Genomic DNA, 25,981 nt, shown 5'->3' on the forward strand with positions numbered 1-25,981 from the left:
CTCTTCAGTAAAACAGTGTTAATGAAATAACACCCTAAGAGTTATTGCAAGAATTAAATGAAAGAAAATGCAAAATACCTGGTATATAGTTGGTATCTACTACGTGTAAATAAATTTCTGTAATTTCCTTGTATCAGTTAGTGGCAGGTTTCATTTACTGGGTGTTTATCCTGTACCAGGCACTCTTCATATACTTTGTATCATGGGTATTAACACGCTCAGTCTTTGCAGCATTCTTATGCAATAGCTATTATTCTCATTCTGTTTCACACATGAGGAACTAAGCCATAGACAAAGTACACAGCTAGTAAGTATCATAGCTGGGGTTCCAAACATGCTTTTGGGTTCCATACATACCCTCTTAACTGCTAGACAACATAATCTCTCCCACTCTCAGGTCATTTCCATGGACCACATCCTGTGGACAATTTAAAAAGCAGTCTCATTTTAACGCACTATTTACCTAACTAAAACATGGTTGGGAGAAACCTACAATGCATTCCATAGTCAAGTATAACTCATTTTAATTTATCCATTCTTTTGAATTAACTGTACCATTGCTCCCTTTCAGTTGTGAGAAATCCAGCCTTGCTTGATCTTACCTGGGCAAAGGCATACTTTGTAGTCGTTGTCCCAGAACTGTGCAAATCTTATTTCTTATTTGTTTTGCTGCTTATGAATAATTAATTAAATAAATGCTTTCAAGGATTCCAAAGAAGCTAAAAAAACAGATTTTGAAAATCCACAAAAAGGTATCTAGGAAAACTTTTGTTAAGTTAAGAGATGTTGTCTGTTGTTCTAGGCGTGGGTGCTTTTATCAAAACATTTCTCCCACTTTCAATTTTCCACTCGTTAAAATCTAAGGCCTTATTTGGCTGTCACTTACAGTACTGTGTTTTTTGGAGAAGTTTCTGGCAGCTAATTTTTAAAAGATTTTGTTAAAAAAAAAAAAAGAAAGAGAAAGCAAGCTGTGTAGTCCTCCTGTTGGAAGAATTCCTCTGACCTTCTGCATTATTATAAAGAGAATTGCCAATTTATCCAGGCCTCCCCCACCTGGTTATCTTCAGAACTTTACAATGTGTGCTTTTCCTAAGGCAGTTATTTTCAAGCATGATTTTGTAACACTGCAGGGTTTTTCAAGCTATTTGAAGGAGGTGGCAAAGAATTCTCAAAACCAAATTAATTTTATTTTCAAAAAGGAGCATGCATGCCATAAATCATTGGGGGGCATTCAAGAGGGTAATTGTAGATGTCAGGAAATTGAACAAATAATGATAGAATATGGGCACCTGTACAGAAGTAGACAATTCTGCTTCTACAGTGGAACCCTTTAACATGCACCGAGCAATGGGAGATTTGCAGAACGCCTTTTTCAGTCTTAGTCCGTGTTTAACCACAACTCAATGATTTGTTAATAGAATAGTGTTGTATCTTCTATTTCAGCGTAGTTGCGATCATCCACAAAGTGCCCAGTCTCTTTGAGCATCCACATGGCATGCCAATTATGAGAAGATTAGCATGTAAATATTTTACTCCTCTTAAGGGAAGGTCACCGTAAGCAAGAATAGAACCTAGAATTCTCTGAACTCAATGAATTTCCCAGCATAGATCCTATATCATTCTCAGTCATATCAATCCCTTTATTTGGTCACTGAGAATCACTTTTCTCTACTTAGAGCCAGGCATTTAAATATCTTCAGCTTCCAGGCTCTCCTCTGGGTACCTGGGCTACACTTTGTCAATTGTTTTGCACTTTATCTGCCCTACTGGATTATAAACTCCTAGAGGGCAGGGACAGCATGGGACTAACCTTTAAATATCCTAGAGCACTCGATATAGTGCCTAGCACAAAATAAATGCCCACAAGTGTTTGTTGAATGAAACTAAGTCTTTAGAAAGTGGGAAATTTTTCTTTCTTTTCTTTGCCATGTCAGTTTACTGCCTACTGTTTTTTTTCTCACTTTATCCTGTTATCTGAATTTTTTATTTCTACAAACCTGAACAGAGTTTATTTTACACCTACTGATTACAATTTTTTTTTCTTTTTGAACAAAACTTGCTTACTTCTTCTTTATTGGAACTTCACATTGTAATTCCTCATCCGGAGTGCACTTCTTTCTTAATTTCCTTTCCATTAATTTTTGATGTTTCCCCTCTTCAAGCTTTACTGCAACTCAGCATTCCCTCTTTACTTATGTACACCATTCTCATTGTATTTTTCTGCCCCTGATAATTTCACTTTTTAGGGCTTCTGGTGTCTTTTTCTGAGCATAGTGTAGTCCTTTCCATTAAATTATAAACCCTTTGAGGGTAAGCTTATGCGTACCTGTTTTGCACAACTTCCAATGTAATTGTCAGGCCCTCAGCCCATTTTACAGAAATTGGCTATTCATTTTAATTATTACTTAAGTGTGTGTGTGTGTATAAAACAAATTTTCTGATTAAGTCATGGTACATGTGTCTCATTAAATTATTATAGTGGTCACCACCAAGTGGTGACCCTGTGCTTCTGTGAACAGAACATCAGAGTGTCCTTTTCTGTAACATTTTAAAGACAAGAAATTAAAACTTAAGGTGGAAAAACCAGGGAAGGCAGTAGGAGGAACTCTTAGAATTGACCTAATAGTAATCATAGAAACCAAAAAAAAATTCAGTCAGACTATTCTATTCTGCATTTCCTAACTCCTTCTTAAGTTACTGTGTTTTAAATTTTTAAAAAATATTTTCTTAGATCCTGAGATATGTGATTTGATTTCAATCCTGAGCTGTCTGTAGCATCACTAGGCTGCTGGGGACATCTATAATCAAAGGTTTGGATTCCCTTCCAAATTCAGTTCTAAGGTTTACACTTCTGGTGTCCGTATAATGAGATTTAACAGGCCTTATCACCTACTTACTTGAATTATTGTAATACTTACATTTTTTCTCCAGTGGCAAACTAAATAGGTAAGAAATAATATCTTCTCTTTTATTTTAAACCTCCTTTGAGTAAGTTTGTTGAAGCTATTCTGACCACGAATAAAAATCTTATATTAAAAACATTTAAGGAAATAACTATGAAAAGCTAGATTTATTTCTTCTATAATTGAATAAAAATGTATATACCATAAGCAATAATTGAAACTCTAAAATCTTTTTTAGTCCCCTGTGAAAACAGTCTGTTCCTCTGGGGGATCATAAGTTTAAATGTAAAGAAATAACAAACACCATTCGTGTATGTAACTTGTGTTGTTCCACGCTTTGAAAGGGCCTGTATTAGCAAGGCTAAACAACACGACGCAACCTGTAATGTGTTCCATATGCAGTATTTTGAAACCTTTTGTTTGGTTTCTAACTAGAGAGAAAGAGGGAGGAAAAGAAAGAGTTCATTTTATTCTCTTGGGATTTGTTTTATAAGGTGCATCAGATTGAGTTTAGCCAACAGGGATGTATTTCTCCTTGTCTAGCTCATGTTTGTTTATTCTCTCCTTATAAAAACCAGGGACTAGCAATTTATTTTATGAACGCGGACCGAAGGGAGATAAACAGACCTTGCGGGAGAGGAAGGTCAAGTTCAAAGTTTTTCTTTCCTTTGGATTCAGGAATAAGCAAATGGAAAGACCAGCCAAACAACCAGCAGCAGGCATCTGATGGTTAAGCCCTTCCCCCCAGGACTTTTTATGTACATAAGCAGAAGTCACAGGAGCAGCTGCGGCGCATTAGTTCCAATAGTTTAACAGGCTGCCTTGTAGCGCTGACAAAAGCCTCGCTCGCCGTGGCTTCCCTCCATGTTCCTCTGCCCTGCGAGCTCGGCGGTGATCTTCGGCAGGGGATCGGCAGAGGAGGGGTGACGTTCAAGAGGCTTCCGCCGTGGAGTGCGCTCGCCTCCTCTACTCCCAGCCCAGTCTCCGCCGAGAGACTGAGGCAGGCGACCGAATGAACTAGCAGCGGCACGATCCGACCTGCTTCCCCGGACATCTCCCCGAGAGTCCGAGGAAGGCAATCACTGGAAAGAGGCCAGGGAACCACGTTGCCCTGGATCGTTGCCAACTGTACAAAGTTGACTGGGAAAATGGCTCAGCAGACGGCAAGCCCGGACACTTTAACAGTCCCTGAAGTGGATAATCCGCATTGTCCAAACCCCTGGCTGAACGAGGATCTTGTGAAATCCTTGCGGGAAAACCTGTTGCAGCACGAGAAGTCCAAGACGGCAAGGAAATCGGTTTCTCCCAAGCTCTCACCGGTGATTTCGCCGAGAAATTCCCCCAGGCTCCTGCGCAGGATGCTTCTCAGTAGCAACATCCCCAAACAGCGGCGGTTCACAGTGGCACATACGTGGTAAGGTTTGCACGGATTATCAGACATGGTGGCCAGGTGCCTCTGGGTGATTTCTGCGCCTCCCGCTTTTCACTTTAGGGGTAGGGAGGGGAGCGTCTTCGTCTTCACTCCTGACCCGTGATTTATCAGAAGTAATCTACCTTAATAAATCCCACAGATGTCCAAGTCAGGGCAGGAATCCTTGAGATTGATAATAGGAGCCTTTGAGGTGGGTGGTTCTCAAAGTTCAATTCCTATTGCAAGTTCCTACAAGAAAACTGAATTCCAGATGTCAAATAAGAATGCAGGTTTTTTTTTTTTTTTTTCCTATACGATGTGGTGGTGTTTCTTTGAATTCCTAAGCTAGTTGTCCTGCCAGGTCCTGCAACAGCCTAGGAAAGAAAGGACCAGAAAGGAGAGGAGGAAAATCATAGTTTGTTCTCTTTTCTGCATGATCCCCAATTAAATAGAGATGTGTATGGAGTGTGTGTGTGTGGGTGTGTGTATGTGTGTAATGGTGTGTCCAAGTAAAACCCCTCCTAACTACTGACTTTAATATGTTTGTAATCTCAACGCGCCTTTTCAGTGGGTTTAGGAATGCCGTGCAGAAAGTTGCAGGCTGGTACTCGGTAATGCTGCCATGTGCTTTGAATTTGAATTCTTCGACTATTTTGTCAATATTTTTATTTTCTTTACGAATGTTTTTATCTTCTGTATAGTAGGTGAATTTGTTTTAGGTATATGGTACCACGTAGGTTTCTAGACGATTCTTGATATTTTCATGCTCTTGTAAAAACAAATACTAAAATAAATCATTGTGTGAACTTATTATGGTGTTTCTGCCTGAAAAGAGGCAATTTTAGGCTATGATCAGAGAAAGAGGGGTCTGTGATACACGGTTAATTTTAGGCAGTAGTAGGTTCTATGCACTACTTCCACATTTTGGCAAAATGAAAATTATGGTGAAGAGAACAGACATAACAGAAAAAAATAACGAGCACGTTAGTTGAGAAACTGAATGATTTTTATACAGCTTTTCTGTAGAACACGAAAGAGTATGCCAGGAATGGAAAAAACAAACAAAACAGAACCCAAACAAGCAAACAAACAAAAATCCCCCAAAAAACAGAATCAAGACTTCCAGGAAAGTAGCAGCAAGAAATAGAATCAAAATCTAAACTTAAAGCCACATGGCCCTACCCAGGAATGCATTCATGTCATAGATGAAAATAGGCAACAAAGGAAATAAAAGACAGGACCCACCCAAAGAAATGTCTGACCTCAGAATTGTCATTTTAAATAGCTAGATCTCTGATCGGGGAAGTGTTCTTATTTTCCCCAAGATTTTAACTAAGTGGCATTTCTAAATTTAGTTCTTATTTTCCCCAAGATTTTAACTAAGTGGCATTTCTAAGTTTAGTTAGATATAATGCTCGTAAGGGGGGTAAGACAAACATTGATTTTTTTCAGTCTTAAATGATGGAAAAGGATGACTTCTCTCTGAGGAAGATACTATTGAAAGAATTTGTCAGAGATAAGTAGTGAATGAAAGGCATAGATGAACACTAGGAGATGCTCTGAGGAGAGGGATGGCTTGAGACGGAGCATCAGATGCCAGAGCAGGAAAGCTGGCTGGAGTTCAGACAGGGTCAGGGCCAGAATTCTGGTATGCAGTGTCCCTTTTGGTTGAGATGCCTTTTTAATTATAGTTCCTTAATTGTACCTGTTGCTAAATGAGTAAGCCTCCACTCAGACACTTGATTTCTGAGTGAAGCACCCTCGAGTTCAGCTGAGGGTTATCGGAACTATTTGGACATGTTGAGATGTAAGGAAGGCAGGAAATCTCATGAAAACAGGCTTTCTTTTGAAATTTCTGGCACTTCCTTTTCTGATGCTGTTTGGAGAAACTCCAAGGTCACAATTTCTGCTGATCTTTCATTGTGGTGTATCAGGTCTCCAGCAGATGAGGGAGGCATCAAAAGAGCAATGGACATGAAAAAGAAAAATCATGATACCAAGTCTCAGTAACGAAGGGGAGACAATATCCCTCATGGATAAAAAAGCATCCAGCAAGGGAGTTGGAAAGAGTGCCTCATATTTTCCTATTGGTTCAACAAGCCACAAGACGTTCATAATATCCACAGGCATCTTTCGACAAATATTGTTCCATCTGTGCTTTCATTACTTGGACTAAGCATGATCCAGAATTTTAAAAATTTATTCCAAATTGTGCTGCATATATATATATATATAGCTATCTAAACTGCTGCTACTACCGCAACCATAGTCAAATCCTTCCCTCCTCCTAAATTAAACGATCAGCCATTTAAATACACACCATGTGTGTTCCTGCCTCAGAATATTGGTTCCTATACTTGATATTCCTTTCCATTCGATATGTATATATTTAATACCTACAGAGTCCAAAGTGTTTAGCTTGTACCTACTGATCACAAAGTTGAACAAGAGCTGTTCCTTGGTTTCAAATTATTTACACTACAGTAGAAAAAATCATATTGGAAGGCATCTGATTAAGTTCAGGTAAACATTTTGCTCTACGACATACTCTCCAAATCTTAGTGGATTGACACAGTAAATGTTTATTTCTTCTGCGTCTTGTGGGGAGCTAGCCTGCCCTGGGGTAATTCAGGGATGCCAGGTTCTACTATCTTGCGGTTCTTCTATTGGTAACACATGGTTTCCAAGTTTGCCAGGCTCAGCTGAATCCGAAGATGGCAGAAGATGGCATTTGTGAGTTTTTATGAGGCAGGTCTAGAAGTGCACACATTACTTATCCCAGAATTCCCCAGATAGAACTCAGTCCTGTGGCCACATATAACTGCAAAGAAGGCTGGGAAACCTATCTCAGCCACGTTGCCAGGAATAAGGTAAAACATCTGGTGAACAGCCCACCCATGTCAGTCACAATGCAGTAACAGCTACTGGTTCACCCTCTATACCATAGTTAAATTCATAGAGTAATATCTATGATGACTGGTCCTTTAACATCTCTGCATACCTCCTGGATGAGGATTATACAGAGCAATTCTATTTTTTTTGACAAGTCTAGTGACTGGGAAGTCCTTGTTTACATACAGTTGAAATCTCCTTCCTTGTAATTGTCATCCTTGGTTCCTGGATCTGCTTTTTTTTAATTTGTCTGCGTTGGGTCTTTGTTGCTGCACGTGTGCTTCCTCTAGTTGCGGCGAGCGGGGGCTTCTCTTGTTGCGGAACATGGGCTCTAGGCGCACGGGCTTCAGTAGTTGTGGCGTGTGGGCTTCAGTAGTTGTGGCACGTGGGCTTCAGTAGTTGTGGCGCATGGGCTTAGTTGCTCTGCGGCATGTGGGATCTTCCTGGACAAGGGCTCGAACCCTAGTCCCCTGCATTGGCAGGTGGTTTCTTAACCACTGCACTACCAGGGAAGTCCCCCTGGATCTGCTTTGAAAAACCCCACAGCTTGAATCTCTCCCGTCTTCCATAACTTAGCCCTTAAGGCAAGAGGCTTGGAGTAACCCATCAGAGAGCCAGGACCCTGCTCTATTCATCTTGGCACATCCATTAATCAGTAATGTCAGTGTTATCATGCTTTTAAAAAATTATTCTCTTAACTAAACACCCTAGGTTATTTCACGTTTATATGCTGTAGTTATCAGGTTGATCCTGGTTGTTCTTAACCAGACTTCACTTGGATTTTCACAACCCATTTAAAGAGTATTTTACTGAATTGATACAATACTCCAGGTGCCGTGGGACTCTTGGACAGAGAGCATCTGAGAAGAAGTCCGATTACTTACGTTTAAATTTTGACTTCCCGTTTACTATTGTGATTTTTGAACAAGTTGCTTAACATAGGCTTGTTTCTCTGTTACCCAATTTCCTGGGAATAGTAATCGTATCCACTTGGTGTTGTGGTTTTATTAAGTACAATTATGTGTAAATTAAAGTGTTTTGCACAGGGACAGATACTTAATGAGGGTCATTATATAAGCTAATATTTTCTTTATTATGTGTCCATTAATCCAGTGTCTCTCAGCCTGAATCTCTAGGCTCATGTCTACATTTTTAAATGGTTACCCTGTCAGTTGTTTGTGGATGGGACAATGTTTTTAGTAATAATTATATCCCTACCTAATATTCATTAACACTGGTGTTCGATCTGGTGCTGTGTGTTAGATTAGGACCCTCTTGTATTCATGCTTCTCATCACTTTGTTTTACCATGTTTACTTAATGTCTAGTACTTTGTAGTCTAGTGATTATAGACCAGACTCTGTTTTCATCAGAGTAGGGAATTCCCTCTGATGTCAACATGATCGTAGGGAATTCCCTCTGATGTCAACATGAACGTCAGTGGAATTTCTGGTGAAGAAAACTTTCAGTGTTAAGTTTATTTCCGGAAAATCAGTCAGGCAAATCTTTATATTTTTCAGTTTTTTTTCCTTACTTTACGCTGGGTTCTGTGTACCAAATGAAGAAACGTGTTCTAGAGTGTGTAAGTGATACTAGGCAATAGGATTTCTTTGGGCAAGATACTATCCAGGTAATACCATGTGTCTTATCTTTAAAATTTCTGTGTATGTGTGTGTGTTTTTAATTACAACATATCCAAAGGTAGAAGAAGCAGTTAGTAACATCCTTAAACAACAAAATAATTTCTTTAGGTGGATTTTTGAAAGGCATTTTTCAGGAGACTTTTAGAAAATCTTAAAGAATTTCAGGGAGCTAGATAAATGTTTTGGGCTATAATTTTTGTTTATTATAAATTTCTCTTTACTTGGCATTGGGTATAAAATTGCTCATGTTTAAAAGTAAACATTTGCTTTCTTGAGCCATAATTTCTGCAGCAACTACAGTTGCTCTCATGGTTGTTGTTTAAGAGAGAAATACACTATAAATTTTCTTCAAGTTACAGAAGGATCCAGAAACCCTTTATCACCTATAAAGAAGAAATCCAGCCATTTAGAGAGTTTATAGGTCACACACAAACACACCGCCACACACACCCAAGTAGATTTTCAAAGCTATTATTTAGGTGTTCTATTTGAGACTCTTTCTTCTTTGTTCCAACTCTCCTACATTTGCCTGACTTAATTTTAAGGTTATCTCCTCCCTTATGGTGAGGATACCCAGAGAAGGGCATTGCTGGTGCTCTCCTAGGAGCTGGGAACCCAGAGGTGGGCTGTGGTTATAGTGTGATACAAGGAGGTGGGGAAGTTTCCGGGGGAAATTTTCTGGGACGCACAACAGGAAGTAATGCCAGCAGGTTAGGTGGAGCCAGTTGGCTGAGTCTTTAGCTGTGTCTCTGGTGTAATTGGCTGTGCGGCTTCTGCAGGAATCTTGGGGCACTGCAAGTTAAGGGTGTCTGTAACTTTTGAAAAGCATACTTAGCCTTTCCTAAAATCAGAAGACCCCAGGAAGATATTCATCTTAAAAACTTGTCAGTTGCCTTTATGATATTTAAGAAATTACAAAATAAAAATGTGACAAATAGTTACTGAGGAAAATGAAGAAAACAATGAAATAACAATTTATGGCAATTTATGACTCATGTACTTTCTGTGACCTTTGACATTTATCTTAAAGAGAAAAGAGATTAAGTGTATCTGTACCAGCCAAAGTCAATTCTGTCAATACTAGTGGTGAAACTACTTCCAGGCAAAAGCACAGTCTTTTTTATAAACTTGGTAGAAATGCTGAATGAGAAGAAAGTAAAAAATTGAATCTCAGAGTTCATTAAAATAATTTTTAAATCATAGCTTTAATTTTAGAAGTTATTCTTTATACAAATTTCTTTATAAATAACAAGCTCCTGTGAGGGTAGGTAATTAATTGAGCTTCAAAGCTTCAGCACTTTTTTTTTTTCCTTAGACAGGAAGCTACCAAAATTGTTCTTCAAGTAGCAGTTTCAGGAAGAAGCTTTATTGTCACCAGTGTGACAAAGTTATGTCATTGTTTTTTAATGGTTTTGCTTTTGGAAAAAAATCATGTTTTTAAACTGTGAGGAGTTTAGCATAGGGGAAGCCATGTATTTCCAGCTCTGTGGCCACTTCATATTTGACCTTAGTTACTCAACCTTTTTGAATTGTAGACTTTTTATTCATAAGTCATATGGCTATAGAGGCATTTGATATTTACAAGTAAGAAACTGACTAAATTTACAAAGTGATAACAAACCACAGTACATTTAAGATAAGTAATTAAAAAGAAGTTCCAACTTGCTGTTGTGAGCTAGTGAGGTGTATGCCTCATGGGTAAAAACAGGGGACAGAGTGCTTTAATAATTCTGTGGTTCATAAAAAGGCTGCAGGACCTTCAGAATGAAAGCATTGGTGGTATTCACTCTAGGACACCATCTGGAAGCCATGATTTAGGGTAGGAAACGTGGAAATCTGTAGATAATAATAAAAATTCAAATTAAAATTTTTTTTTACTGTATCTTCAATTATATACCATCTTAACACACCAATCTACTTCTACTATATATAAAAAACAGGAAAAAATCATTCATGTTCAATTTTAAGGACATAAATGCTGTCCAGCTATTTCAAATGAAGTACTTATTTTCAAAATGAGATCTTGAGTTGATATGAGACCAAATTGTTTAATTTCATTTTAGACTAAAAACTTTAGGTTCATAATAACATAACTTTATAATCTTAGACTTATTATAACATAGGCAATAATGATTTAGCTCCTGCTGTGTGTCAGATACTTTATGTACATTAACCTTTCAAAACAAACACGGTTGAATTTAAGTATTATTAGCTGTATTTTACACATACACATGCCAAGGCCAGAGAAATTGGTACATACCCAAGATCATTCAGCTATGCAGCCGTGAAGTGAGTTGACTTAAAACTTAAACTCAGGTTTGCCTAACTTTCCACCGTGTATTCTTTCAGCATTACCTTCCTTTGGGCTAAGAATCACATTCACATTTATTTCCCTACCCAGCTTGTATATCAAAGCTGCAACAGTGAATATTCAATGACTTCCACAGAATGGTGGTTAGTTAACAGAAGGGTAGGAACAGACCCTTTCTTAGTGTGGAATCTCAGTTTATTTGTTTCACACCTGTGGCTTGTATGAATGTAGACTTTTTTTTTTTGACAAAAATATGTGTATGTGGAGGAGAAATCTATGTCCTTGATGAAGGAAGGTTTTAAGGTCAACAGAAAACATTCTGTTTTAGAGTAGTTTTAGACTAAGACTGGCATCAAGACAAAACCAATCAGAGGATAATTTTATTTTCAGTGATTTAGAGAGAAAGGCATGAAAGGCTTGAGCTCTGAAGAAAAGATTAAGTCAGAAATCTATTAAGGTTCGGTTCCAGAAGAGCCAGCTGGAAATGATGGTCTGCAGGCTCAAGTCACTAAGCAACAGAGCAGCAAACTGCTTGGTAACCAGAGCTGGCTTGACTCACAGGCTGACGGCGAATGACCGGGTGGCCAGACAGGAGGACCACAGCCCATCTGACCTCAAAACACTCTCCTTCTACCCATCCTCCAGCTTTCCTGCCCAGTCCCCCCATTTTGGGATGGTCTCTTTGACTTAACAAGATACCTGCTTTCAGAATGGAAATATCTCTGGGACCATAAGTACATGCTATCTGTCTTCTTTAAAAGGGCATTTCTGAGATTGCTTTCTTTGGGCCAGTATATCATAAATAAAATGTAAAGTTTAATGAGAGGAAAGAAAGTGAAAACACTGGGATTAATGGCTCGACTTTGGGTTTTCAGGAGCAAATGTGTACAGGGCCAAATTGCCTACTTCATTTGGTGAGATCTGTCCTTGAACTCTGAGAGCACAGTGTTGCCATTTATTTAACACTTTCTGTCTTATGCTGTCTTCTTTTTCATGAGTGTGTTTTGACTGTGCAGCTGGACTGTAAGTTCCTAAAAAATAGGACCCCTCACATACATCAATCTTTGTATCCATTGTGAGGGGCCAAGTGCCACCTGTATAATATATATTTAGTGAATACTTGTTGTTTAATTGAGAAACACACCCTCAATTGCTGTGGCTCTTATGCTGAACACCTGGGGAGATCTATAGCCTTCCAGCCTAGAAGTCCTGGTGATGTCCTGTTTGATTGCCATAGTCAAAGAAGTTTCAAACGCAATGATTAACCGTTTGTTTGGACCTTGTCACCACGGCTCTGTGTGTGTGAGTGTGTGTTCTGGGTTTACACACACCTAGATGGGTATGATGTGACTTTAGTATACATGAATGAATCCGTATATGACAGTGTCACTAATTTGTCAAGTATATGCATTTTAATAATTTTTAGTTTATACTTTGAAAATAATTTATGCCTGTTGTATTTCTGAAAAAATATGAAAATATATTTATTATTTAATAATATAGTTTATATATTATTTATTTATATATTTATATATAATATAATACATAAAATATATTTATTATTCTTGGCTACTGAATAGAGCTACTGAATAACTAGCTTGTTAAACTCTTATGACTAATTCTTATCTGTTAGAATTCATAGTGGTTCAATTATACACAAGACTTTCGCTAATAAAAGAAATGCCAAGATTTTGAGGAGAAATTTGAAACAAACAAAATCCCCAAAACACCCTGCAGGTTTTTTTTGTTTGTTTTTTTAGTATGAAATTTGGAGAAATTTGAACTGACAGAAACAAAGTACCACTTCTCCAAAGTACATCTTCAGAATAAGTAAAATTGAATAACAGAAAAAAATTTTCAAGAGATTTAGCAGGTTATTTTAATGTAAATATTTTGTCCATAGTTCATACCCACTTTTACCTTGCAGTAATTTCAAACCAACCTATTTCCTTTCCATTAGTCTTATGAGATAGCCCTCTGATCAAATTAGCTATCATTAAAATAAAGTGGCTTCCTCTGTATATTATTATTAGGAGGGTACATGGTGTTTTTTTCATTTTCTTATATAGCTGATTTCACATTTATACTTATAAATGGTGAGTGTGTATTGCTGACCTTTTGAAGAAAGCAACTTTCTGCCTGATAAGGTTATTTGGATTATCATTTCTACTGGTTACCTTCTTTAGGTTTATAGTATTTGTTTTACTTTGCAGGGTGATTTTTTTAATGACTTTCTACTGAGTGTGTGCCAAATAGAACAGTGTATGATTTATGGGTAGTAATAACTAAAACTTATATGAATTGGAGGCGGATGACCCACAAGGCGGAATGCTATACGGCTTGCCTCTGAATTGAACCAGGCTTCTTTGATAAAGCCCTCTTACAATAGCAATAGCAGTGTCATTAATGGTGCGCTTATTCCTGTATCACCTTCCCAGTTTAAAGGACATCTGTGGGTCATTTGTACAGTGTTGTATTTAATTTCTTTTTAGTTGATGTATATTTTTATTTAAAGGCCTATATGTTTAAAAATGAAGCTTTATATCCTTACTGTAAATTGGAAACCAGTGTCATTTATCATACATGGAAGATAATTGAACAAAAATACAATGAATAAAAGCTAAATAGATTCAAGTTTAACTGGATACTACGACCTGCTAGAGGGTCTGAGTCTGAGGTCTGCTCTCTCTTCGTTTAAAGTGGCAGTTAGTAAGTCATGTAGAGATGTGAAAGACCAATTAAGTCCTCCTCCTTCAGGTAGTAAGAATGACTGAAAGGATTGGGGAAGGAAATAACTTTCTCATTATTTAATTCAACATTTTAAATTCAGTAAATGACATCCCTTAGGCCTAAAACCATCTTGGTGCACCAGATTCTCTAATGTGTCAACTCAGTGGTCCTAAACCACTGATACTTCCACTGTTGGAAGAAGGACCTCGGTTTTTGTAGGGGTTCTTTGGGTCTGAATCCCTTAGTTGGAGGTAAATGCACTGAACTTGGATTGGGTAATTCCAGTTACCCATTGAAAGTCAGGTGTTGGTACCCCATTTTTATCACCCTATAATTATTAATTTCCTACCTGGTAGCTGCAGAGATGCAAAGAAGCATACAACTGCTCTGTGGAAAACCTGCTAATGGCAGTTTCTAAGTTCTACTTCCAAAGGGCACAATCATGGGCTTTTTAAAACGGTGAGGATCTCTGTGCAAATAGGTGAAAGGTGAGGCAAGCTAGGAGCCCAATTTTTCTACACCTCTGTAATCTCATGGAGGATTTACTTCCAGACTAGAACACCCACATGGGACCGGCTACCTAACTTTCAGGGTTCAGTGTGAAATGAAAATGCAGAAACTCTCATTCAAAAGAGTATTAAGAATTTCATGAAGGCAACAGCAGAGCATTCAATCCCACACAGGGCACTTCTGAGAGTGAGGCCTGGTACCACTGCCCAGGTCACATCTAGGAAGCCAGCTCTTCACCCACAGCAGATCTGAGATGGGGGCCAGTTAAGAGCTGGATTTGGTCTCCTGGTCATAGTTTGCCAGTCCCTGGTCTACAGGATAAAATTCATACTCCTCAACTTGGTGTTTAAGTCTCTGTCATCAGCTGCAAACTCACCTCCACAATCTTCTCTGGTATTATTTCCTATAGATTCTTCACAGTCAATCATCCTGGAGCTGAATCCAGAGCAGAGGTTCTCAACCTCGATGGGCCAAGGCAATGCTTTGTCATGGGGGCTGTCCTGTGCACCGTAGGCTGTAAGAGCATCCCTGGCCACTACACACTAGATGTCAGTCATACCCATCCTATAATAAAAGTCCAGAATGTCTCCAAACATGGCCAGATGTCCACTGGGGGCAAAATTGTCCCTGGTTGAGAACCACTGATCTAGAGGATAAGCTTTCACTTTATTCACTAGTGTATTCCTAACACCTAGCATAGTCTTGTGATACAGAAAGAGGTCCCAAAATGTACTGTCTGGTCCAACTCTGCTACTCACTTACTGTGAGATCCCAGGGGTATCATTTAAACTCCACAGGTCGCAATTAAGTGCATCCGTAAAATGGAACTATTACTAATTCATTCCTTACTTCGTGGAAGTATTTAAAAATTCAAATGATATACTTAATGAAAAGACTTTTTGAAAAGAATAAAGTACTATTCAAATATCATGTAAAAAGAGTCATGGAGGAACGCTGAGGGTGATCTGAACCCATTGATATCTAGAAGCTTAATTCACCTCCTACTGTGTGGACTTTACGAAAATTGCTGTATGTGATGCTATCGGGGCATTGTTGTCTTTGCTCTCAAGGATTGTGATCAGGTGGGGATAAAACACGATTACTCAAATAGCCATAAAAGTAGTTGCCATAACTAAATACAAAGAGTGGTGGAGTTTATAGGAAAGTGGAGATCGTTTCTAATGGTGGGAATGACGTGAGACTTGAGATGGAGTGTGAGATAGAGTAGTCGCAAAGAAGGCCCGTATGGAGCTTTTTCTTAGCTTATGTTATTTACTATTCATGGCAACTTAATTAGGTTTATGTTTAATTGTCACATTTTACAAAGAGAAAAATGGGGCCTAGAAAAGAATTTGATATGAACATGAAGCATAGAGAATTTCAGTAGGAAGAGAACTGGAGTGAAGTATGGAAGGACAGGAAGTGGTAGGAGGTAAGTTCTTTTCAGTAAAGGAACAACATGAACCAATATGGGGATTACATGGGATTTAGGTGAGATTGGGTACAACATGGAGTATCTTTATGGAAAGCGACTGTAAAGGAAAGCTGGAATCAGGTTTCAAAGGTCAGCTAACATTCTCTCTCTCTCTCTCTCTCTCTCTCTCTCTCTCTCTCTCGCTCTCTCTCTCGCTCTCGCTCTCACTCTCTCTCTCGCCCTCTCTCACTCTCTCTCGCTCTCTCGCACACACACACACACACACACACACACACACACACACAAACACACCCCACAGATTTATATGCTTAAGTGAAACACAATCAATTTTATCTTTCTTAACAGCTTTACTCCAAATAAAAGGAAGTGACATTTTGAGTTATTACCCCATGCTAAGCTTGCTAAACCACAAGTATATGCACTCAATGGTTGGAATGTGAGATTTAGTTCAGTTAGACCAATGTATACCATCTTTCCGCTAGCTATGCCTTCTACTCCTTCTAAGATAATTCTTAAGAAATAGCAGAAAACATGGTTGTATTTCCGTTCAAATGAGATGTGTTCATTCCACTGGTGGCACTTGTGTTCTGATGCGTAGAGCAGAGACATTATTTATTTGAGGACTGTATCTGCCTTTTCATTAAATTGCACGAGAATATAGTGCTTAAAACACATCTAGCAGTTCTGATGGACTGTACACAGAAAACCATTTCACTCTTACGGTATTGATACTCTATTTCAAGACTGGCTTACCAGGGTAAGAATCAAGAGCTAAATACCCTGTTATCCTTTCGTCTATTCAAACAATAATTTCTGAGTGTCTACTCTATCTGTCACTCTTCTGAGGATATAACACTGAGCAAAAAAGACAAAGTCCTGCCTCCATGGAGCATATATTCTAACAGAGAAGAAGACAATGTATAAATAAATATTCCAGTAGGTCAGAGAATAACAAGTACAATAAAGAAGAAGAAAGCAGGGTAAGGGGATAGAGTTTTACATACTTTTGGGGGGAGGACTCTCTGTAAGGTGACTTTTGAATAGAGGTCTGAAGAAGGTGACTGATTACCTCGGGGAAGACCATTTCAGGCAGAAGAAGTAACAAGTGCAAAGGTCTGAGGGATGATGTGATTTGTGTGTTTGAGCGAGGGGGACGTTGTAGAAAATGAGGTCCAAGACATAGAAAGGAGTCAGGTCATGTAGTGTTTTGAGGCTGTAGTAGGATTGGGGATTTTTCTTGGTGATGACCATGATGTTTTGAAGGGAGAAGTGTTAGCAGTGGGAGTGTCTGCCTCAGGGAGAAATACGGGCTGTCTTAAGTTTTGAAAAAATCATTCAGGCTCCTGTGTAGAAAATACAGATGTGGGGCAGAGGAGGAAACAGGGAGACCAATTTAGACTGTTGCAGTAATCCAGGTGAGATATAATGGTGGTTCAGAGGAGAGTAGTAAAAGGGAAGGTAGTTAAGAAATGGTCACGATTCTCTCTGGAAGCAGCAGAGGAAAGCGAGAAAGATACCTACTTCTCCTTTAGAGGAGGTGGTACAAAAACATGGAGGGGAAGTAGCCACCACATCAGAAAGCTGAAATAAACCAGCATCCTCAATGGGCGGCCATTAGTGTCACAGCAAGAATGTGCAAGTTCACAATGGAGAGTTTGGAGGGGGACTGGGGGAGGGCTGGGGACTTAAATCAGACTAGGGGATTTACAGAGCCAGCTGGGGATGAGAGTCTGGTGATGAACAATGACCTGGCAGTCTTGGGCTTCTTGTGGTGATGACTGTGTGTCAAAGACAAGGATCTCATTTGAGGCCATGCAGTTAGACAAGTACAACTCTCGGGCTAGCATGGCCAGTCTCTTGGGTCTACTTGTTTTCATTCATTCCAGACACCCTAATTCAGCTGCAGTGCATTGATAGAAATGGAGGAGAGAGGCAATGAGAACCAGCTGGCCAGGTCTGCCAACATTTCTGTCTGGGAAAGCCATGTTCTTCCAATCTCTTTACCATACATTCATGCTCCAGGGATGAGAAGTGTGACAGAAGATGCAGAAAGGCGACTGGGAAATCGCTAGTTTCCAGATGTATGGCCCTAGGGCAGATTTTCTAACATGAAATTACCATGTTTTTTTCCCCAGCATTGGATACAAAATCTTGTTCTTAAGCCTGATGTTAAAAATAGATATTGAAGAACTGAAAAAATATTTCTGAAAAAATATATGTTGTACTTGCCACAATGGTTCATACATATAGCTGTTACAATGCTACTGCTTTTATTAAATAAATAGGTTTTATAGGCGTAAATTATTTTTTAAAGAGAGCAAGACCGTGCCGCATTTTAACATTTGTTCAGGGATGTTTTCATGATCATACTTGTAAACAAAACAAATATGAAAATGGGTAGAACATAGCTTTCTGTTTGGAGTTTGGATTGTTGGTTTGTATTACCTGCCTGCAAATGGATGTTAGGTGAACCTGGCTGTTACTAGGAAATACGATCTTCTGTGTCTTAGGAGGTTGACCTGCAAAGCAACCTGTGCAAACCTTTTTTTTTTTTTGCCCTAAGGGAAAGGGCGAGCCCTGGCACCTTTTCACCTGTAAGGATTATGTTGCTTTTGCTGTGATGGATTGGTTGGCTTCTCTTCCAGAAATGCTCCCGGTATGTGTTTTATGTTCTGACAGAGCCACGGCTTTGCTGTTCAGCACGTCACCCCCGTGAAGACGTGGGTAGGCTTTTGTGCATTAGCTCTTGCAGCCTGGGAAGCATATTTCAACACACCACCCAGAATTGGCTAGAATATGCTTGTCACTCCCAGCTGACTCTGATGACGCTCTTGCCAATGTAGATTTACATCAACATGATTCTTTACTGGGAGAAGCTTGTTCGGAATATATAGGGTGGCCCATTTAAAAGAGGCGTAGCATCAGTTTGAAGAGAACTGTATCTTAAGGGAAGTGCCGTAAGAAATATACTCAGTTAAATGCTCCACAGAGCTCAGAATTGTAATCAGTATGACTCAAGATTTCCCTTCAGAAATTGCATGTTACTCCAAGTTTTAGAGAGTGCCTTATCCTGCAAAGAGAGCCCTTCTATTCTAGACTTTCCTTCTCAGCATGCCGAATTTCTAGCCTCTTCTTTCCCTATCTATGTAATTCTAACCTCGAAATGCATCTCTAACCTATGAGATGCAGTATGATGTGACAGCATTGCTTTTTTACCTGCCCAAAATTCAGTTTGTCAATTCAGTGGGTAAATAGATTTTACTCTTAGCGTGAAACCCTTTGGCATATGTCTATCTTGTTTTCTGATGCATCTTCAATATCCTAATGAATGTTTGGGATAGGCATGTTACTCAGATGCGTGGTTCTATAGACAGGAAACCAGACACTCAAAAATAAAACCTGTTACCATAGCTATTCAGAAAAAAACACAAAACCGTCTTTGCTGTACAAAAGAAAAATTCAGTATCAGTGGCACATGACTTGTGATTACTATTATTATGACCCTACACTGCTCACCCTTCATTTTCGTTATCCTAGTCTATTCTAAGTCATTACAGTAATGGATACAACTGAATGGGTTTGCAATTTTACCCCTTTCTCAGGACAACCAGCAGGATTTTCAATGACCCATGCTTTGATCTGTCTGCTTTTAAATCTCTTAAGCACGGCAGCTCTCGACAGCTTCCTCTCAGAAGATTTTACAGTCCTAATAGACCTCATCATGAGTTCCATATTCATGCTTGTTTAGATGCATCGAAGTCAGGCTTTATACCAGGGGCCACCTAGAAAGTTAAGGTCGTCCGTTTCTTGTTGTAGCCATGGGGTTACTGTCATGCCTACTAATAATGAAGATCGACCTTGTAAAGTGATCAAGAGTTGTGGGCTGCAATATAGGAATATTAGAAAATGTTCTGCCATGTTGTTTCTTCTGCTGTATTTCGGCTAGAGTTAATACTATGGTCACAATTAACTGCAAAGTGTTCTATGATGTCTGTATATAGTGCAGAGGGAAAGAAAAGATGTAGAAATAAGAGTCTTCCCCTGTGAACTAACATATGAAATCTACACTTAATGCAACAGAGCCAAGATGCAACACTTTAAAGAGATGAGTTGACAGGCCAATGAGATTGGTGGGAATTTGAATAGGCATAGAAGAGAATCACGAAAGAAAAAACTTGGCAGTGCTTTTTCAAACATTGTGCTTGAGAGAGGAACTGTTGGTTAATAGACTGACATTAAACATTCCAATTATGTTAATAACCTTACTAATAGCCTTTTTTATCTATCTTATCTATCTATCTATGTATCTAATCTATCATCTATTTATCTCTATCTTTTGTTCTGGTTCCCCTTTCACCAAGCAGTCTTCTGATTACAGTCTTCAGTGTTCTGTAGGACTTTCTACTGAGAGGGAGGGTATTGGGTCACATAGTTGAAGCATTATAATAAGAGCAATGATGTAGTGCTTAATGAGAAGTTAATTGGCATTTGGATTCCGTTCCGCAGTTCCCTGAGCTTGTGTGATATGGGTTTGCTTCTGAGAGAAGAGGTCTCTCTCATGTGCTGAGAGATTCCAGTTTCTGAATCTACAAAACTCAGTGCCAGATTCTAATCTTAATAGTTTCTCCAAGGTATTGCCAATCCCCAGAGCCTTTTTTTTTTTTTTTTTTTGCGGTACGCGTGTCTCTCACTGTTGTGGCTTCTGCAGTTGTGGAGCACAGGCTCCGGACGCGCAGGCTCAGCGGCCATGGCTCACGGGCCCAGCTGCTCCGCGGCATGTGGGATCTTCCCGGACCGGGGCACGAACCCGTGTCCCCTGCATCGACAGGCGGACTCTCGACCACTGCGCCACCAGGGAAGCCCCCCAGAGCCTTTTGAGAGAAATATCTGCCAACCTTCTCAGGTGAAACTCTTCTCCACTGCCATGCCCTGAACATTTTCACTAAAAACCATGGCAGAACTAAATACACATTAAAGCTGTAATCACATTGAAAATGAGGAAAAGGTGCATTGTTTCACTTCCTTAATCGCATTCCTCAATGGCAGCTGTTTAGTGAGACAATCATGACTTATGCTTTGAAATTCATTTTCTGATACATCTAACAATTAGCACAGGATTTGTTGGTTATATTTTTGTTTTTACGATGATACAATATCTTAAAGAACTTGGTCAGCTGCTCTAGAAAACACGTTTAGTACTCAGATGCAGTGTTTGGAATTTTCTGGACCCTTTTCTTTCCCCTCTCAGATCCAGTGGCCTAGCGGGTTCCCTGAAATATTATAGTTTTCACTCCAGAAAGTTTTATCTTCTAAGGAGTTTCACATTTTAATAGGTGTTTTTGAAGACAGAAAAGCCCCTGTGACCCACATACATGGATCTCAGATTGTGGAATCACAGATTTGTGGGACAGAGTTCAGATCAACCACATTAACAGTTGTAGCACTAACAGGAGAGATTATTTCTCATAAGCACTGTACACCAAAGTTATGTCTTTTTCAACAATATTTACGACGTCATGGTGACATGTTGACTGTAAAGACTGACAGAAAAGGATGAGAGGAAGTGGTGTAAAAGTGAGGGTAAGTGTTGAAACAAATTGAAACATTTGTTCTCAGGTAAATGTCCTCCAGAGAAGGGCATCTGAATTAGTTTCCTAGGGCTGCCATTACAAATTACCACAAACCTGGTGGCTTAAAACAACTAAAATGTATTCACTCACAGCTCCCAAGACCAGAAGTCCAAAATCAATGTATTGGCAGGGCTACACTCTGTACAGAGGCTCTAGGGGAGAATCCGTACCATTCCTCATCTGGCTTCTAGGGGTTACCGACTTCCTTGGTTTGTGGCTACATCACTCCAATCTTTCCCACTGTCTTTATGTGCCTTCTCTGTGTCAATCTTCCCTTCTGTGTGCCTCTTATAAGGATGCTTGGCATTGGACTTAGAGCTCTCCTGGATAATCTAGGATAATGTCCTCATCTCACAATCCTTAATTTAATACATCTAGAACCATTCACAGGTTCTGGAGTTTAGGATGTGGACCTATCTTTTTTTTGGGGGGGCCACCATTCAGCCCATTACAGTGTCTAATGGTATGCCTTGTTCTGGGAGTCCCTGGGAAAGCCATGTACATAGTATGAGGTCTGGGCCACACCCATATGGACAGTACTTTCTACTCCAACAGCTCTTAAGGATTCCAGGTTGACTAGCTAAGGCAACAAGTTTTCTTAGGGCAAGAAGCCAAGAACACTTGGATTCCTTTAAGTGAACAATTGTCATCCAGTCCTGCTGTCTTGATGTTTCTTCTCAAAGGCTCAGGAAAGGGATGAGAGAAAGAGAAATGGGGAAATGTTATTTATTTTGCATATAGAGCTCTCTTGAAAGAAGAAGAAAGGAAAACTGTAGGCAAAATGAGTTCAGAAAGGAGAACGATGAGTGTTTTTCCAATGTTTTATGAGTGTTTGGTCCTGATCTCAGTGACTAAAATTAGCATTTTAAAACCATAAATGTAATACATGTTTATGGTAAAAATCCCTACAAAAGGTAATGGTGTGTGGGTCCCCATATGCCCTTTCTCAGCTCTCTCAGCTTTCCATTTGCTTTCACCAGAGTAAATACTATTAACATTGACTGGTGTAACCTCCCAGAAATATTTTAATTATATTTAAGTAAATTTAATAAAAATATTGACAACACTAAGTAATTTCTATGTATTAAGCACAGTGCTAGGTATTTTCAGGGATTACTTCATTTAATTCTCACTACAAACCTAAAAGATACATTTCTATCAAGTGATACATTTCTATCAAAAGATATGTTTCTATCAAGTGAAATCATTGGTCCAAAGACATTTTAAATATTAAAAGATATTGGCAAATTTACTTCTAAAATTGTTTCATCATTTTACACACCTATAAACAGTATGCCAGCGGACCTCATTATCACTCTCACTGTCCCTGAATATGATCCACTTTATTTTTCGTCACTGTTATGCGTAAAATATAATACATTTATTATTTACTATTCTGTTTTATGAGTGAGTTTAGCATCTTTTCATTATTTACTATTTCTTAGTCCACTGCCTGTTAATATATTTCATCATTAAAAAAAATTGGGATAATAACCATTTTGTTCATTGATTTGTAATAACTGAGTATGTTTAGGAAATTAACTCAAACTGTTTTTTTTTTTTTAACATCTTTATTGGAGTATAATTGCTTTACAATGGTGTGTTAGTTTCTGCTTTATAACAAAGTGAATCAGTTATACATATACATATGTTCCCATAGCTCTTCCCTCTTGCGTCTCCCTCCCTCCCACCCTCCCTATCCCACCCCTCTAGGTGGTCACAAAGCACCCAGCTGATCTCCGTGTGGTATGCGGCTGCTTCCCGCTAGCTATCTACCTTACGTTTGGTAGTGTATATATGTCCATGCCTCTCTCTCGCTTTGTCACAGCTCATCCTTCCCCCTCCCCATATCCTCAAGTCCGTTCTCCAGTAGGTCTGTGTCTTTATTCCTGTCTTCCCCCTAGGTTCTTCATGACATGTTTTTTTCTTAAATTCCATATATATGTGTTAGCATACGGTATTTGTCTTTCTCTTTCTGACTTAACTTCACTCTGTATGACAGACTCTAGGTCTATCCAACTCATTACAAATAGCTCAATTTCATTTCTTTTTATGGTGAGTAACATTCCATTGTATATATGTGCCACATCTTCTTTATCCATTCATCCGATGATGGGCACTTAGGTTGTTTCCATCTCCGGGCTATTGTAAATAGAGCTGCAATGAACATTTTGGTACATGACTCTTTTTGAATGATGGTTTTCTCAGGGTATATGCCCAGTAGTGGGATTGCTGGGTCATATGGTAGTTCTATTTGTAGTTTTTAAAGGAACCTCCATACTGTTCTCCGTAGTGGCTGTACCAATTCACATTCCCACCAGCAGTGCAAGAGTGTTCCCTTTTCTCCACACCCTCTCCAGCATTTATTGTTTGTAGATTTTTTGATGATGGCCATTCTGACTGGTGTGAGATGATATCTCATTGTAGTTTTGATTTGCATTTCTCTAATGATTAATGATGTTGAGCATTCTTTCATGTGTTTGTTGGCAGTCTGTATATCTTCTTTGGAGAAATGTCTGTTTAGGTCTTCTGCCCATTTTTGGATTGGGTTTTTTGTTTTTTTGTTATTGAGCTGCATGAGCTGCTTGCAAATTTTGGAGATTAATCCTTTGTCAGTTGCTTCATTAGCAAATATTTTCTCCCAGTCTGAGGGTTGTCTTTTGGTCTTGTTTATGGTTTCCTTTGCTGTGCAAAAGCTTTGAAGTTTCATTAGGTCCCATTTGTTTATTTTTGTTTTTATTTCCATTTCTCTAGGAGGTGGGTCAAAAAGGATCTTGCTGTGATTTATCTTTGCTGTGTCATAGAGTGTTCTGCCTATGTTTTCCTCTAAGAGTTTGATAGTTTCTGGCCTTACATTTAGGTTTTGAGCTATTTTTGTGTATGGTGTTAGGGAGTGATCTAATCTCATACTTTTACTCAAACTGTTTTGAATATTTTTCTCAGTCTATTTTTTTTCCTTTTGCTTTATAGTTTCTAAAAGTCATGTATAAATATTCTAATTTCTTATTGTAAGAATAAGAATATTGTAAAAAACACATAACATAAAATTTATCATTTTAGCCATTTTTAAGTGTACAGTTCAGTAGTGTTATACATATTCACATTGCTGTGGAACAGATCTCCAGAACCATTTTGTCTTGCAAAACTGAAGCTCTACACCCATTAAACAATAACTACCCTTTCCTCCTCCTCCCAACCCCTGGGAGCCACCATTCTACTTCCTATGAATTTGACTACATTAGGTATCTCATATAAGTGGAATAATACATTACTTGTCTTTTTGTCACTGGCTTATCCCACTTAGCATAATGTCTTCAAAGTTCACTTGTGATGTAGCATGTGACAGGATTGCCTTTTTAAGACTGAATAATATTTCACTGTGTGTAGATACCACATTTTGCTTATCTGTCTGACTGGCAGTGGATATTTGGGTTGCTTCCATCTGTTGGATATTGTAAATAGTGCAGCTATGAAAGACCCTGATTCAGTTCTTTTGGATATATATCCAGAAGTGGGATTGCTAGGTCATGTGGTAGTTCTATTCTTAATTTTTTTTTTTTTTTTTTTTTGCGGTACGCGGGCCTCTCACCGTTGTGGCCTCTCCCGTTGCGGAGCACAGGCTCTGGACGCGCAGGCTCAGCGGCCATGGCTCACGGGCCCAGCTGCTCCGCGGCATGTGGGATCTTCCCGGACCGGGGCACGAACCCGTGTGCCCTGCATTGGCAGGCGGACTCTCAACCACTGCGCCACCGGGGAAGCCCCATGTGCTGCTTTTATAACATGTTTAAGGAGTGTGCCACTCCATTTTAAAATCATCATATTGTTTTTCACCTTACTTTTATCCTAGTTCTTTTAAGGTTTCTCTTTTTGTATTTAATTTTTGATATACCCTCATTTGTTTTGATGTGAGGAATAAGGAAAGGGTCCAGCTATTTTGGACCGCTTCCCCAACCCCAACTTATAAAATAATCACTGATCCCATATTAACTTGTAAGATTTGGACATTTTAAGTAGGATTTCTTATCAAGTGCCCCTTTGCCACACCTACAACTGTAATGATTATACTAAGTGCAATGGTATCTTGCTGGATTTTGTTTGCATTACTCTAAATGGTAAATGTTAGCTATTAATATAGGTTAAATACTGGGAAGATGGGCTTAAAAACACTTTATTATTTCCTTTCTTGAGCCCTATTTCCTTTCAAAATAAATATTAACTATGTTTCCCAGTAACATTCCTTTTGGGGGGAGTAAACAAGGAGAAGTGTTTTCAGTGACATGGGAGGCCAGTGTGAAAGAATGACTTTTACATTGTAGAATGATTCTTCTTTCAAATGTGAAATGGTGACAGAGTTTCTACAAAAGAAGAAGAGATGTCTATTTCAGGACATCTATCTAAACGTACTTCTTGGGATAAATTTAGGATCCTGACACCTCCACATCTGGGAGGAAGACGTCAAACTCTTGTGACTACGTGAAATAAAACTTACAATCTTACGGTACAGATAGAAGAGTAGG

At 38.9% G+C, this 25,981-nt stretch overlaps 1 protein-coding gene across 2 annotated transcripts in view; it reads left to right on the top strand.

Moving 5' to 3' along the window:
- The window catches only part of PDE4D (phosphodiesterase 4D), a 1,268,462-nt gene that overhangs the window by 542,514 nt on the left and 699,967 nt on the right, over nt 1-25,981 (top strand). The window contains exon 1 of one of the 2 annotated variants that reach the window (XM_027101065.1): nt 901-4,317. The exons of the other annotated variant lie outside the window; for it this stretch is intronic. Within the exon in view, the coding sequence (XP_026956866.1) occupies nt 4,052-4,317 (266 nt within the window). The 5' untranslated portion in view covers nt 901-4,051. Of the gene's footprint in view, nt 1-900; nt 4,318-25,981 lie in introns of those variants that run through there. 2 annotated transcript variants of the gene reach the window in all.

This window comes from Aethalodelphis obliquidens, unplaced genomic scaffold (genome assembly GCF_003676395.1).
Source record: "Aethalodelphis obliquidens isolate GAN/ISIS:26980383/991018 unplaced genomic scaffold, ASM367639v1 scaffold4, whole genome shotgun sequence".
In the NCBI taxonomy this organism is placed as follows: domain Eukaryota; kingdom Metazoa; phylum Chordata; class Mammalia; order Artiodactyla; family Delphinidae; genus Aethalodelphis; species Aethalodelphis obliquidens.